The following is a 16,562-nucleotide window of genomic DNA, read 5'->3' as shown; positions in this document are numbered from 1 at the left end:
GGCTTTCACCCCCGGAGGCTGTCGAAAAACAGCGGGGGTTTGAAGTCTTGAGGTTCGGGCAGAGTTTTAGCAACTGGTAAGGAAAGGCGGTTATTTTCTATCCCCCCTGCCTTCTCCTCTCAACCCCCAACTTCCCGAAGGCCACACAATTTCTGGAAACTGACCCAGGTGAGTGCAGAGTACCAGCAGGCGGCAGACGCGAGGAGGTGAATCATCTAGGGCTGCACACTGTAATTTTTTTTCTTCTTCTGTAAATGGAACAGAAATATTCACGTAAAATTACAGATATGCATTAGTAAATTGTTTGTACGTTTGTACATTAAAACAACTGTATCAGATCAAAATAGTGTTCGCAGTAGTACTGGGTTCGGATTCGTACCCGGGTATTTATGCTTTCCAGTATTGATTGCGTAAGTTAATAAGCATAATAAAACCAAATAAAGGTCCAACTGTTGAATACTCGATTATCGTTTTAACATGGTTTAATGAAATATCGATTAAAATATAAAATTATGTGGCAATTTTCGTAAGAAATGCTCGGTATTATCTCTAAAAACTTACTTCATACATGCAAAAAAATAACCATAGACATGTGTTGTAGTATTTCTTGGAAACTGGTTTCCAAACGAATCTTTTGTAAAAGTACTTTTTTTCTTCTGTGGACGAGGGATATCCACGTAATCGAGACACACAACTCACTCTCTCTTTCTTTCCTCCAGCTCGTTTTCCGAGACCCGCTGGTATCTCCTGTGTCGTGCAAATGTGACAGTTGTCAGTGTAGTGCCGACGGTCTCCGTCGCTCTGTCCACAGGACGAACATTCCAGTGTAAGCGATCCCCTTACTCGCGTGGGAGGGGGGGGTCGAGAGTTCTTGGCTCATTTCCAAAGGGGAACCTACACTTAACTGACGTACAAATAATACGCGTTTGTGCATCTTCGTTTTTTTTTTTTTCCTCCTGCTGTAAATGTGACAAGTCAGTTGGGTTAAGCCATCCCCCCAAATGAAATTCACGCAAATAAAATTATTACTGACCCGTAGGTTATCGCACGTCTGGATGAACGTAACTAAAATGAAAGGTTGGTTAGGTATGGTCGGTGACATTCCAAGTATTCAAAAATTGTTAAAAAAAAAATGAATGGGTGCGTATACTTACGTACGCGCGTAAGAAGTTATGCCTAGAAATAAAATTATAAAAGGACTGGGTAATATTATAAATACTGTTGGTAAAGTATAAATTAAGTAAAAAAATTAAATTAATAGTAGGAATTCAATATAGGTAAATATAAACACTTATATAAAATTAAATTTAAATGTAATCAAACAATCGAGATAAATTTTCAATAATAATGAATATCAATAAATATGTAGAATGTTTATTCTAATTTACTAATTTTAATTATTACTAAATAATAATGTAATAATATATATAATTTATGATGCGAATAAATTACGTATACGGTAACTTACCTCACTTATATAAATACACCCGTAAAAGCATATAAAACCATTTATATCACTAATATTAATAATAAATAAATGTTTTTAATTATATGAACCAGTATTCAATATCGGTCACTAAATTTCTGAACGTGACTCACACATACCTCCACACCCGCCTCTATAACTCGCAAACGGAGCATTTACTTCGACTATCGAATCATTCGATTGTAATTGTTGCAATATCATTGATTTTTTTTGTTTTTTTTTTAACTTGAAATTACTCTGTACTATGACTATTTTTAGTTTGCCAAATATATTCCAGGGTAGTTTCACTATCATAAAATTTATTTTGCTACACCAATACGTTTGGTGTTTCCCCTAATATTTATGAAAGTGACAAATTATGTATGGCTATATGTTCATACACGTGGGTCCGCCATCTTCCTGTTAAAATTTCGTTGCGTAGTGCGCGCGCAACGTAAAATAGAGTTGTTGTCAGCGAGTCGTAGGCTGCTCGTGTCCAGCGGAACTGCGGGAAGCCACGCGGCGATACCAGATACTTCTCCCCCCCCCCCCCCCTTGCCAGTCCCGTAGTGGTCGCAGGGGCTTAGACGTAGGCGCAACGGAACACGATGAGCTCCCGCGAGCGGAAGAAAACTACGTGGTCCAGCCCGGTCCAGACCGAGAACCGCCATCTACTTCGCCACACTTGTCAAAAATTAAAATAATAATAATAAAAGAAACCTCCCATGAATACTCCCGTCACTTTACGGATCGACAGGGACACGTATTTTTCCGCGAAAATAATTTCGAGACTAGCACACCGATCGCAACAATTCAGCGTGGAGCCAAACGCTCCCTGAATGGCCCGGTCGAACAGGGCAGACGGCCGCTCATCGCAAGCGAGAAACCGCTGGTTCGGGTATGCCATATGGCGGTCAAATAGGCGTTCAGATTGATTTTTTTTTCCTCGCGTAAAATGCCTTCGCCTATGGTATTAACATAGTAAATTTAAGCGTATCGAGTTAATTTCATTTTTGATACGCTCTCACAACGATCTTCTTCTAGTGTTAAGAAAAAATATATTTTTTTCACCGTATTTACAAAAGATCACAGAAATAGGAATTCGGAGAATGGCGTAATATCTGTAAGATGCAGTTTTCTAGAACTTCTAAAGAACTCTTTTCTTATCTGAGGTGTTAACACGCCGGCGGAAGTGTGCAGCGGGGAGGGTGGTGAGGGTGGTGAGGTGTTCACACGCCGGCGGAAGTGTGCAGCGGGGAGGGTGGTGAGGGTGGTGAGGTGTTCACACGCCGGCGGAAGTGTGCAGCGGGGAGGGTGGTGAGGGTGGTGAGGTGTTGACACGCCGGCGGAAGTGTGCAGCGGGGAGGGTGGTGAGGGTGGTGAGGTGTTCACACGCCGGCGGAAGTGTGCAGCGGGGAGGGTGGTGAGGGTGGTGAGGTGTTCACACGCCGGCGGAAGTGTGCAGCGGGGAGGGTGGTGAGGGTGGTGAGGTGTTCACACGCCGGCGGAAGTGTGCAGCGGGGAGGGTGGTGAGGGTGGTGAGGTGTTCACACGCTGGCGGAAGTGTGCAGCGGGGAGGGTGGTGAGGGTGGTGAGGTGTTGACACGCCGGCGGAAGTGTGCAGCGGGGAGGGTGGTGAGGGTGGTGAGGTGTTGACACGCCGGCGGAAGTGTGCAGCGGGGAGGGTGGTGAGGGTGGTGAGGTGTTGACACGCCGGCGGAAGTGTGCAGCGGGGAGGGTGGTGAGGGTGGTGAGGTGTTCACACGCCGGCGGAAGTGTGCAGCGGGAAGGGTGGTGAGGGTGGTGAGGTGTTGACACGCCGGCGGAAGTGTGCAGCGGGGAGGGTGGTGAGGGTGGTGAGGTGTTGACACGCCGGCGGAAGTGTGCAGCGGGGAGGGTGGTGAGGGTGGTGAGGTGTTCACACGCCGGCGGAAGTGTGCAGCGGGGAGGGTGGTGAGGGTGGTGAGGTGTTCACACGCCGGCGGAAGTGTGCAGCGGGGAGGGTGGTGAGGGTGGTGAGGTGTTGACACGCCGGCGGAAGTGTGCAGCGGGGAGGGTGGTGAGGGTGGTGAGGTGTTGACACGCCGGCGGAAGTGTGCAGCGGGGAGGGTGGTGAGGGTGGTGAGGTGTTCACACGCCGGCGGAAGTGTGCAGCGGGGAGGGTGGTGAGGGTGGTGAGGTGTTCACACGCCGGCGGAAGTGTGCAGCGGGGAGGGTGGTGAGGGTGGTGAGGTGTTCACACGCCGGCGGAAGTGTGCAGCGGGGAGGGTGGTGAGGGTGGTGAGGTGTTCACACGCTGGCGGAAGTGTGCAGCGGGGGAGGGTGGTGAGGGTGGTGAGGTGTTCACACGCCGGCGGAAGTGTGCAGCGGGGAGGGTGGTGAGGGTGGTGAGGTGTTCACACGCCGGCGGAAGTGTGCAGCGGTGAGGGTGGTGAGGGTGGTGAGGTGTTCACACGCCGGCGGAAGTGTGCAGCGGGGAGGGTGGTGAGGGTGGTGAGGTGTTCACACGCCGGCGGAAGTGTGCAGCGGGGAGGGTGGTGAGGGTGGTGAGGTGTTGACACGCCGGCGGAAGTGTGCAGCGGGGAGGGTGGTGAGGGTGGTGAGGTGTTGACACGCCGGCGGAAGTGTGCAGCGGGGAGGGTGGTGAGGGTGGTGAGGTGTTGACACGCCGGCGGAAGTGTGCAGCGGGGAGGGTGGTGAGGGTGGTGAGGTGTTCACACGCCGGCGGAAGTGTGCAGCGGGGAGGGTGGTGAGGGTGGTGAGGTGTTCACACGCTGGCGGAAGTGTGCAGCGGGGGAGGGTGGTAAGGGTGGTGAGGTGTTCACACGCCGGCGGAAGTGTGCAGCGGGGAGGGTGGTGAGGGTGGTGAGGTGTTGACACGCCGGCGGAAGTGTGCAGCGGGGAGGGTGGTGAGGGTGGTGAGGTGTTGACACGCCGGCGGAAGTGTGCAGCGGGGGAGGGTGGTGAGGGTGGTGAGGTGTTCACACGCCGGCGGAAGTGTGCAGCCGGGGAGGGTGGTGAGGGTGGTGAGGTGTTGACACGCCGGCGGAAGTGTGCAGCGGGGAGGGTGGTGAGGGTGGTGAGGTGTTGACACGCCGGCGGAAGTGTGCAGCGGGGAGGGTGGTGAGGGTGGTGAGGTGTTGACACGCCGGCGGAAGTGTGCAGCGGGGAGGGTGGTGAGGGTGGTGAGGTGTTCACACGCCGGCGGAAGTGTGCAGCCGGGGAGGGTGGTGAGGGTGGTGAGGTGTTGACACGCCGGCGGAAGTGTGCAGCCGGGGAGGGTGGTGAGGGTGGTGAGGTGTTCACACGCTGGCGGAAGTGTGCAGCGGGGAGGGTGGTGAGGGTGGTGAGGTGTTCACACGCTGGCGGAAGTGTGCAGCGGGGAGGGTGGTGAGGGTGGTGAGGTGTTCACACGCCGGTGGTAGTTATCAGCGCGGGAGAGGGGGGCCCCGACCTGTCGGCAGGTTCCTCGCGGGGCGCAGCCGCCGCCGGTCGCTGGCGGCGAACGCCGTCGCCACGGAGCAGAAGGCGTCCAAGGTGCTGGGCGTGGTGTTCTTCACGTTCGTGCTGTGCTGGTCGCCCTTCTTCGTGCTCAACATCCTGTTCGCCGCGTGCCCGCTGTGCCCCGTGCCCGACCACGTGGTGGACACGTGCCTGTGGCTGGGCTACGTGTCGTCCACCATCAACCCGGCCATCTACACCGTGTTCAACCGCACCTTCCGCGCCGCCTTCATCCGCCTGCTGCGCTGCCGCTGCCAGAGGACCGCGCGCCTGCCCAGGTCAGCGACCCCGGCTGCAACTCTTCGTGCGACAAGCCTTTATCTAACTTGCCTTCTCATCACGGGTCATATCTTGCAAGCTCAATTAGAACCAGTTCCTCCCAACCCGACTTCGCTGAAAATCGGAATACATTTTTTTAGTTCTGGTGACAATACAATGTGCAAAACACAATATTGAAATATTTTCAAAATGGCCGTCGCCACAAGACTACTCGTGGGTAAACCTAAGATGCACATAAAGTTCTGCCATACCCGATTATACCCGAACATTTCACCTTCGGCCAACTTCGGGATTTGTTTTATTTTCGCGCAGGAAAAATGAATTGAAATATTAAAAGTGGTCGGTTAGGTTAGCTACATTAAAACACTTTAAAACACTATGGACGGTTAGTTGGATTAGTATAGCTACATTAAAATAAACAGAGAAATATAAATATTAATAAATAAACCCGAGGTTGGCCGAAGGTGAATTGTTCGGGTGTAATCGGAGAATGGCAGAACTTTATGTGCATCTTAGGCTTCCCCTACTTGTGAGGCAAGCAGTGATGGGCATTTAAATAAAAGCTTGTTCAAAAAAAAATTTTTTTTGCTATTGATATTTTTGCATATATGAAACACGTTTTCCGAGATAATCCTGAGTATTTCTTAAGAAAACTGGTGCGTGATTTTATATAGTAATTGATGTTACTTTTTAAAATTAATAATAGAGACAGTATTTAAGATGAAATACTGAGGGACTACTGGATTATGTTTAATTACATGAAGTTCTACAGCCACTGCGAATTTTGTCGCTGTAGCAAAAATATTTCATAGTAATAACGGTGATTTAACGCCATTATATTTTAAATTTTTGTTGAACGTTATACTACCCACAATTATTTCGATAAAATAATATATCTACAGCAACAACACCCGTGATTTTTGTATAACTGCATCTACTAAAACATAATCCTCACGTTCAGTGTTCCTTCTTAATTACTTTATATATTATTCATAATAAAAGTGTTTTTCAGCTCCAAATCCAAAGACGTATAACAGTCTTGAGAAGCACTTTGGACCATAAGTTGTGTAAATGATTTAAACTTATTTTGTCGTGATGAACCTGCAGCTGAAATTGGTCGGTCGAATTCAGACTCGCTCTGTATATTCAAGATAAATCGAATTTTAAAAAATGTTAAGTCCACCAGAATTTTTCCGTCTGCCATCTTTGTATGGTCACAGATTTTTCTTTATGATCAATGGCAACAAGACTGTCAAAACAATTTAAGAACTCGTGGGTAAATAATTTAGTCCCCACCCCCAATTACTTAATGCATAACTTTAAAAATCCATTACAATTTAAAAAAAAATTAAGACTTCAAACGTCATCGTGGTTATAATGGTTTGTAATGTTTCCAATGAATTATATTAGTTAAAGAGTTATAAATTCCTATTATGTCAATATAAACTCATGCGATATAAAATATCACGAATCTTAACTGCCTCCCCTGCCCCTCCCCCTTTTTACAACCGTCTCTCGACGCCCCCCCCCCCCCTTTATATTCGCCACTGTATGGATGTGGTATTAAATTGGTCAAATTAAATATTAGAGCACAATTCCGATATAGTTGTTCTGGGACTTTAATTTTTTTTCACTCGCTTATTTATTACTAAACCGGAGCGACGATTCACCTACCAGTTTATCCTATGGGAACTTCACCAAATATACTCCAAATTTATATAAAAACTAGTGTATCACATGGTCTAAATAAAATCACCAACCCACTTATTATCTGACGGATGTTCTGGGTAGACATTAATCTTCTCGTGCGTGGTTTTCACGAAAATTCATCATGTGTTTTTTTTTTTTTTTTTTTTAACAACGCTATCGAAGTGTCCTGATTGAGTGTGCCTAGATCAAGCTCTGTATCGACCAGGTCATTTCCCAACGTTAAAAAAAAGATTACACTCTGCAGATAAGATAACACCTCGAGCCTTCTGTTGCGAAGTTCCGCCCCAGAAAATTTAAAAACAAAAACAAAAAAAGTGAGGCAGGGGAAATTTTTTTTAAAACACAGTAAATTACAAATGGCTACTTTATTTTGTCTTTGTGGTTGAACACATTTTTTTTTAATAAATATATCTTAAACAGTCAAATAGACACGATACCACAAACATTAAACACCAATCCTGAAAATTTTATTTGTAAATGTTGATGGCATAACTATTTGAAACCACTGAAAAAAATTGAATATTCAACCATTCGACTTTATTCCGTTGCATTTGCATCATGCTTCTTATGTAGGTATGCATTTAATGCCTGGATAACAATCCTAACCCAGGATTACTCCAAACCCTTTTTTGTAGTGATACGGTTGTTTTCATGTAAATGTACAGTTTTACAAATATCTGTATTTGTTTTCCATTAAAACAAACATTGTAATGTACCTTGCATTTATTGTTCTGCGAAAAAAATTATCGACTGATATTCACTTAGTTTAAATAACATGGGTGTAAAAAGGCGCAGAAAAACCAATGCGAAGGAGTTATCGAGGTACAACTTAAAGTAAAAAAAAAATTTAAAAAAAATTATGAAAATAAAGGAAAATAATCAGAACGGGGTTGTGATATCGAGCCTTAATACTTCAGCATGGGACCACGAAGGATGTGCGTAGAAAATGAAAGAGCATATAACTCGAAGGACCGGTGTTTAAGGCTTATCTCACGGGCTGAGTCGCAACGACAGGTTTGCCCTTTGGGTCTCTGTCAAGTTGAACCTACCCCTCTTGACCCCTTTTTTTTCTGGCCGACATCCCCTACACCATTGCGTCACAGCGCCAGCGGACAGCAGTCTGGGAAGGGACTCTGTGTGTGTGAATAATCACGACCTTCCCCCTCCCTCTAGACCCTTTGAGCCCTCGACGTCGAAACAACTTTCCGGTGCTTGAGTTTCTTTTTTTTTTTTTAATTGAGGCTTAGTGAGTGACATTGTTTATCGCGATTTTTCTGCAGCTTGTTGAGAGAGAGAGAGAGAGAGAGAGAGAGAGAGAGAGAGAGAAGAGGCGTGCAAAAAAAATACAGCGCACACACAAAGGCTTAATTGGATTCCCTTCCAAATCGCTGCAAGGCAGAAGTGCTGCAAAAAAAAAATAATGCGTGCGCATAAAAGAATGGCGCCCCTTTCGCCCAGTAACGTGGAAACAATAACAGCGTGACGATTACAAACTCAAGGCTTAAGTCTCACGCGACCCGTTTGTAATATCGTTTTATAGTAAGCTGTTGGTGTAAATTTATCACTAAAGTGCTCTATCATATTACGTTTAGCCTTAAATTTTCTCAGATTTATTTATTTATTTTTTACCAAAAATCACCTAATAGCAATAAAACGTAAGTGTTCATAATTATAATTACTTTGCTGACATTTTACAGTTCGAAAATAAGGTTACGTAAGTATCTGGCGAGGAAATTTGTGACTCAAGAACAAATGCGAGAGAGCTGTCGAAATAAATTTACAAGAAAAATCCCTTGATCACAAGTGACGACAATAATGTGAAATAACCAACCATGCGAGTAATACCCAGCCTACAGCAAAGCGACGCAGGAATTTCTACATTACAACAGCCCCAGGCTGCAAAACGTGGTTCTTTCCTTCCATGCCAGTAAACAAATTCAATCGGTTTGAAGTTTGACGTGTCTTTTACATTCACACGGTAGCAAACTATTTTTTTTTTTTCCCCGTAGGAATATGAAGAAGAAATAATGATTGATTCCACGTGGGAAAAGAAATTTAAAAGTTTGTAATTTTAATTCGCAAATATTTCGTAGGTTTATTGAGATGTAAGCAAGATAAAGTAGCTACGATGTTGTGCTAATTACAAGAGGCTTGGAAAAAATTAACGGAGCACACAAAAAAATTATTGACAACTACCTTTGTACCTTTGTATTTCCCCGCAATGACAAAATCTCCGCTAATACCTATTTCTGTGTACGATACCAATATCATCCTTAGTTTGATAATTGAGCTTCCATGTCATTCTGTTTTCCTAAAGGATGTATCACTATTTATATAAATCGGTATGCGTTCTCGAATTTACTTTCTATTTGTGAAAAATCGGTCAAGTAATCATAATCAACACTCTAATAGCATTTTGGTGTAGTGGCGGTCATATGGAAAGGGTTATTGGAGCTATCGCCACCCCCCCCCCCTTGTTTTGTTCCCTCCCCAGCCCATAACCCCAAGAACTAAAAACTATATATATGTGTGTGTGTGTGTGTGTGTGTGTGTGATAAATAACCTATTCCATAGCTTTGATAATGTATTATTTAAAATGTTTAAACTGTGTTAAAAAAAACTTTTAAGAGGCTTTTCCCCCGCTTCAAAATTCGGACTCCCCATTTAACTAAGAGGTATTCTTTACCAACCAAAACATCCTCCGGTAATTAGTGATAAACCCCCCCCCCCCCTCCCTCATCCCAAGGATAATAAGCTGTGTCTTCGCTCACTATACATTCTGTGGTTTCAAGATTGGGCAATGTCTTAGGACTACATTCACAGTCACGTACTGAGAGAAAGATTTGTCTGTCCCAACGTATACTTGTTTGCTTCAACAAATATATTATTCGCATACGCTAAAATAAATGGGTAAAAACCCGATTAAAAACAAATATTCTGTAGAACGAAACGTAAATGTTTCGCTAGGTGCACAAAATCGAAATTTTGTTAGGGTAAAACCCAAAACCCAAAATACGTGAGAAACTGTAGTGAAGCCCTTTTTCCTTGAATTTAATTTACAGTTTGGTGTATCAGATTATTTTAGCGTCAATTTGAGCTGTTCATGGAACAAATTTTAATTTTTGCGAAACAGAATTTTATAGCGACAGAGAAAAACAATATATATGTTAGAAAAAATATGTGAAGTCTTTTATTTGTGTAAGTGGATAACTCGAATATTTATTTGAAGCACCAAACCTTTTTTTTTTTCACAACGCATTTGAAAATAGTATTAATCAAGGTTTTATTTTTTAAAAAAAGGAATTCTTTGGCCAAGACGGAGTCCGAGGCGGAGCTGAGATCACGTCAGGCCGCGTGTCCCAGCCAATGGCGACGCTAAAACGCTCGTCTGCCTCCAGCCACTCGAGGAGTGGGAGAGGGGAGGGGAGGGTAATGGCTGCGGGAAACTGTCGACAAACACATTTCGAACGAGAACAAGCGCCATCCGAGACCGCGACAAACACGCGTAAATTAGTTTACTTTCCCGATCGAACGATTGGCATTTGTTTTGCTGTAGGTAAATTTTATGACGTCGAGAAATCTGACGTGAATTATTGGGGAAAATCAAGTGTGCCGAACTTAAAAACTCTTATAATCCCAAAATGTAATAGAGATATTTAACATCTTCCTTTCACCTGATGGCAAAACCATTAAAAAATAACTTTCTTCTGTTTTGTGGAATGGCAAGTTACTATACGTGTCGCCTCGCCAGCCGTTTCAAAACCATATCCGCTACAAGAGGACGAGGTTACATACAGTCATACAGATCGAACGTGCCCGCTTTAATTATCGCGCGTGTGCCCAACATAACAGCGCGTGTTCCCGCATCAGACAGTAGGTGTCCGTGTGCTTGGACACATTCCTTCCGAATTCATCAATTCCGGCGTGAAATATTACCCAGGGCGTAAATGTCGGATGTGTGCACCCGTACCGCTATACGAACAAAAAGAAACCGCATGTATGTTTGGCAGTTTATTTCGTGAGATTATGAGGGTGGGGATACGCAGTATGTCATAAATTCACAGCAAACTAAATCACGTCTGCACATTTCAACCAACAGTTCTTTTTAGAACGAGTCGTCAAAAGACTTTTTATGACTTTATGATTAAATTTTTGGGCCACTGTGTGCGAACGAAATGACTGTGTGACACACAAGGGAGAAAAAAAAATAGGGCTTACATCAAATAATTTGTTCTATGTTAGTTTTACATTTATTTGTATATTATAAATGATATAGATGTGACCTGACAGATGTGCTGTGGTTTCGGCGAAATAATGAACCTGTGTGTCTGTCGAGACGTTAATTCGTTTTTGTCTTGCAGTCGTGTCAGTGGCGTAGCTAAGGTGACTGGCGCCCCTGGCCAAACTTGAAAATGGCGCCCCCTTGTGGATTAAAAAAAGAGGGGGGATGGGGAGGGTTCAGTAACCGCGAAACCGTCACGGCGGCGGCGGTGGCGGCGGCGCCCCCCCTCCTTCCCCCAAATACCCCGGCGCCCCTGGTGGGGGCCACATCCCTGCCACCCGCTTGCTACGCCACCGAGTCGTGTACTTGTGCTAAAGCTGCTAACATTGTACAATGTAGTGTAGTTTGCATAGGCGTACATAGGCGTACCCAGGATTTTTTTTCGGGGGGGGGGGGGGGTTCTGATTTTTAAGAAAAACTGCATAAACACCAAAAAAATAATTGTTTATAATACATTTTTTTAAGCTTACAAACTGTTTACAGAAGAATTCTTTTTTTTTTTTTTTGGCGGATGTTGTAGTGGACATTCATGAACCAACTACTGCAAATTCAAACTTGTTTACGTTAACTTACAACAAATTGGGCTGCTTGGTTGACCAGTTCTCTCTCGTCGCTCGGTGTGAAACTTCAGAAAATAATGAGTTTCGAATGATATGAGTGTTCATAATATTCTTACCTTTTATTTCGGGGTGGGGGAGGGGGGGGTTTCAACCCCCAAAACACCCCCCCCCCCCCTCTGGGTACGCCTATGGTAGTTTGTCCTGATGCTGACGAGCTACTGAACGTGGAAGACGGGACAGAATGACGGGATTGCTTTCCCCCCTCGGCAGGTACCGCTCGGTGAGCGAGCACCGCCACCTGCCCGGCTCGGCGTCCCTGCTCGCGACGCCTTCCAGCGCCTCGTCGACGGCGGCTGTGGCGAGGGCCGCCGCTCTTCCGCTGTCCCTCTCGCTGCAGGGCACGCCCTTGCTGACCCCTTCCTCCGCTGCGTCGGCGTCTTCCTCCTGCCTGGCGGCCCGCACCCCCTCCGGCGCCTTCGCGCCCGAGGCCTTCTGCATCGACGAGTGCGGCTGAGACACCCCCGCGCCTCTCTTCTGCTCTTCAGCAGCAGCTCGGATATCCCCGCGTCGGATCTTCCGAGACCACCCCCCGGGTCCAATCGGGACTGTGCGGCGCGAGCGGTTGTTCCCGTGGACGTGAGAAGGGGAGACAAGTGATCGAGTCTCTCTTTGAGCTATACTCGCCAGCAGGGGCGGCGCAACAACAGGGGAGGGGAGGGGGGGCGCAAGCATATTCTGCACCCCCCCCCCCCCCCACCCTCCTCTGAAACCTTTGAAGTGGGGGCAAACGGGGGCAAAGAAAGTGCCGTGTAATCAATTTTTTTTTGATAATAAAACTGTTTAAATAGCACGGTTTTCCAACCTTGAAATGCAAATTTTCCCCGGGTGGAGGACCCCCCGGACCCCCCCAGCTTCCAATAGGGGGGATCGATGATTTTAAAAAAAAAAAAAAAAGTATATTGCTCCCCCCTGCCCGCCCGCTTTTGGAAATTTAGTTGTTGCGCCCCTGCTCGCCAGTGATGTGTAACATCTGACCTCGGTAAACGAGGTTCCTCTTGTTGAAAATAGCCCTCTTTTACACCAACTACCAAACTCGGACGCGAAAATTTGACGTTGAATTCCTTTGAAAAATGAAGAGCCGAGCGTTGACACGAATTAATATACGCGAATAAATTTCTGGACGCGAATCGCAACGTAGTTTCTTCACACGCCGCTAGAATTCGCTGCCGGAGCAGCTACGCGTCGACTACCGAAACATTCCATTTGCAGACCGAAATTTTAAACGATATAATGAAACGGCTCCGATAAAAGCGAAAAAGACTTGAAAAAAACAATACTAAACCCCGGCTTTGGCCCTGATTTTCGACAAAGGATTTTTATCAAAATATCGCCCATGCTAAAAAAAATATTCATTAAACCGTTAACACTTTAAAGTTTCCTTTTTGTCTTTGTGAACTTTGGATTCGCGACATCCGCCACAGATGGCAGCACCGTGGTTACACATTTCCGTTCCGTGTGACTTCCGTTCCATTCACGAAATTACTCCCGCCAGATGCCGCTTACCGAGAGTTGAGATGTTACACATAAAAAAATCTGATGACGTAAGACCGCGGGTTATCGGGGTGCCTGGATTGCGGGGTCCATGGATCTTGGGGGTTTCTCGACCAGTGAAAGTGCGTATTCGAGATGACGTTAACTGCCAAAATACCAAACGCTGGTGATGTTGATCTCATGGAGACCACTTGTGCGTGCGCGCGCTGTCGTTGCTTCACGAGAAGCCATCAACTGCACCTTGAGACGCCAAACGATGATACGATTATTACACTTTTTACAAGCCCTGGGTCACCAACTCCGTGTCAACACATGGGTTTTGCAAGCCAATTGAATAGGCCTACTAACAATAGCCGGCTGACAAAACATTCGTGTTATTCAAGCTGCAATAGTAAAAAAAAAAATAACTAAACGTTAAATGCCGCACTGTATCTATGAGCGTGGTATATCTGCGCGCGTGTTAACAGCGACACTATTTTTTTTTTATCGGAGTTAAAGTCAAAGAACACTTTGATGTGGTAGACATTGTGAATCCTCAGCACTCCAACAAAGACTTTCACGTAAATGATTTTCCATGTTCATGTGCGAGTTTTATTTTTTTGCTGGAATTCTGGAAGAGAACTAGGTCTAACCTAGATCTTATAAAAAAAAACTTAACTATTCTCGCTACAAAATAGTTCAAGCGCCATAATTTGGTACCTAAACGCATGTGTATGCGAGAATATTTTAAAAACTTATGACTTTAACATATAGTTTTATAAAAAAAACATTTCCCAGCGTATACTTAAGCTAGTCCTGATGAACAAGTTGAACAAATGTCTGAGACAGCTGAATGAAGCCAAATTATGTAAATTGTGTACTGTAAATATAAATTAAATCGATGTTCTATAGTTTGTTGAGTTTTATTTATATGAGCCATTTTCGTCCTTCAAACAGTATTTTTAACTGTTTGTTAAATTATTAATCATCTAAACTATAGAATAACATTCACTGTTGATCCTATTTCATAGAAAGTATATTAAGTAAAGAGGGTATTTTGGAACGGCTAAACAAGTAAGAAGTCAACTTTAAAAGGATCAAACCGTATTTAGCACGGACACACGATTGTATATTGGATGATTCTTTAAGACTACCCCACAATATGCCCAATTTCTCTGCTATACATTTTGTTATGCCCATGGGTATAAAAGTAGGCATGAAAGTTTGTATAGCATACACACGATACCTAGAATTCTAACAGAAAACAAGCAAACGCAGTTGACCAAAGTAAAGCATATCTGGGTAGGAAGAAACTTTTAGCTGTCAATTTAACCAAATACTTAAAATATATGAAAATTATAGCTGGTTTTTTTTAACAATTATGTGAGCTGGTGGATGATTTTATATATGTTAACGTGTATGCTTTACATGCAGTAATAAAACAAAGTTGGTTTGGTATTTAGAAACCAATACAGATCAATTTAAAAATTAACGTGAGTGATTTGCCTTAGAAAGTTCATTTCAAAATCTAGTACTATAAAATTGAAAGGATCCCAAGTAATTAGGGTTTACTTTTATGTAGTATATTTATATTATTGCATTAATCAGACAGCTTATCCAGCTAATTAACAATATTAAATGTACTAATTTCATTTTAATATTTCAAAATACTACCGATTCACACACACATATATATTACTGATTTATTATACTACTTTGAGAAATTGTAAATAACAATTTTTTTACCAAGTGAGACAAAGAAACACGCATAGTTTAAGATAGTAGTAGTCCCCATTTAAACTTAAATCTGAAGTTAAAAGAAACCATCTCGCATTTTCATTTAGGCTAATAGGTGTGGAGATTCTATATGAATTTTTAGTTTATTCATTATTAATTTATGGACATTCATTTCCTGAGAAACTTATGTGTTTTAATTTTAGATTTTTTTTTAAATGACCTGTGAACATATAATTTAATTCCAGATAAAAAAAACAAAGAATATAGGCCTACCTAGTATGAAATAATCAAACCAATTGACTGATCTATGTAGTTAATAATATTATACCAATTAGACAAATAAAATGTACTGATACATATTTTCTTAAAACACAATTTGTTCTCGTTACCCCGATGCCTTTGAATTCTATAAAAAAAAATTAAAATGAGAACGTTAATTTCATGATGTTAATAACTCTTATATTTATTTTAAGTTTGGTCAATTTTTTTTTTGTGATTTTATATTTTTATTTAGTTATTTTTGGGCGGCGTAAAATTAAGTTGGTAATGCTGGTGGCAATGGGCGAAGGTTGGTAGAGCCAAGTGCTTCTTGTTTTGTAGAGAAGCTTCACGTAATTTTTTATTGTTAATTTTATACATATATGTTAGTGTGTATTGTTATCATAGGTAGTATTTTCAATACGGTATTTGCTCTTTGTGTTTAACATATGGGTTCACGTGTAGGAACATTATTAAACGTTCCTTTTGACGCATTTGCGTGTGAAACGCGCGTCGCCCCTCCTTGTCGGGCGGGAGAGGGGAAAGGGTTGAGCGAGTGGACAGCTGTATTCGCGGTGAATGTATGGTGGAGGGGGGGTTGAGGGGAGTTTCCGGTAAGACGGCCTGACGCGTGGGTGCGTTTCACAGTGTTGCACGGGGAATCACGCGCGTAACGAATGTTGTAGTTTCAACAATGCCGTCGCGACTCTCGGGAGATTTTTGTGTTCGGGCGAGCCTTGGAACGTCACCTGATGCGGTATCAAAGGTGATTTTCCGCGCGGTGTTTTCGTGTGTGTGTGTGTGTGTGCAAGTGGGTGGCGAGAACTTCCATTGTTGACCGAGACGTGTGGCAACGCCGTTCGCGGTGGCAGCAGTGTCGAGAACCTGGGACTATGCAAGGTAAGTGGTCATCGTAGCCCTCCCTTTTCAACGAGTCTTGTTTAAGATGACGTCGAAATATTGGCGGAGTTTTCAATTCGCCAACGCACTAATTTCAAGATACTTGTTTTTTTGTGTAGTTCGTGCTGTTAATAATTTCCCTATTAGACTGAAAATGGCGTCCCATCATTAAAGTAAAAAAAAAAATCTTTCGTTGATTCGCGCTGACAATTTTGAATTGTTTTGGTGTGATTTAACTTTTTGGAATTACTGTTCATTTGCGAGAAGTTTAGATAATTTTTTTTTTCAATAACGCACACTTACATAACTGGCCATGACCCCTTTTTTGAATTTAGTGAGG

General features: G+C 43.8%; 1 protein-coding gene across 1 annotated transcript in view; it reads left to right on the top strand.

Moving 5' to 3' along the window:
* The window catches only part of LOC134537267 (alpha-1D adrenergic receptor), a 243,861-nt gene extending 229,631 nt beyond the window's left edge, over positions 1-14,230 (top strand). Inside the window, exons 5-6 of the mRNA XM_063377539.1 lie at positions 4,930-5,244; positions 12,068-14,230. Coding sequence (XP_063233609.1) covers positions 4,930-5,244; positions 12,068-12,311 — 559 coding nt within the window. The 3' untranslated portion in view covers positions 12,312-14,230. The remainder of the gene's footprint in view (positions 1-4,929; positions 5,245-12,067) is intronic.
* The last annotated feature ends 2,332 nt before the right edge of the window (positions 14,231-16,562 follow it).

The sequence above is a fragment of the Bacillus rossius genome, chromosome 12 (assembly GCF_032445375.1).
Source record: "Bacillus rossius redtenbacheri isolate Brsri chromosome 12, Brsri_v3, whole genome shotgun sequence".
NCBI classification, from domain to species: Eukaryota; Metazoa; Arthropoda; class Insecta; order Phasmatodea; family Bacillidae; genus Bacillus; species Bacillus rossius.
This window is presented reverse-complemented; position numbering and strand designations above follow the sequence as displayed.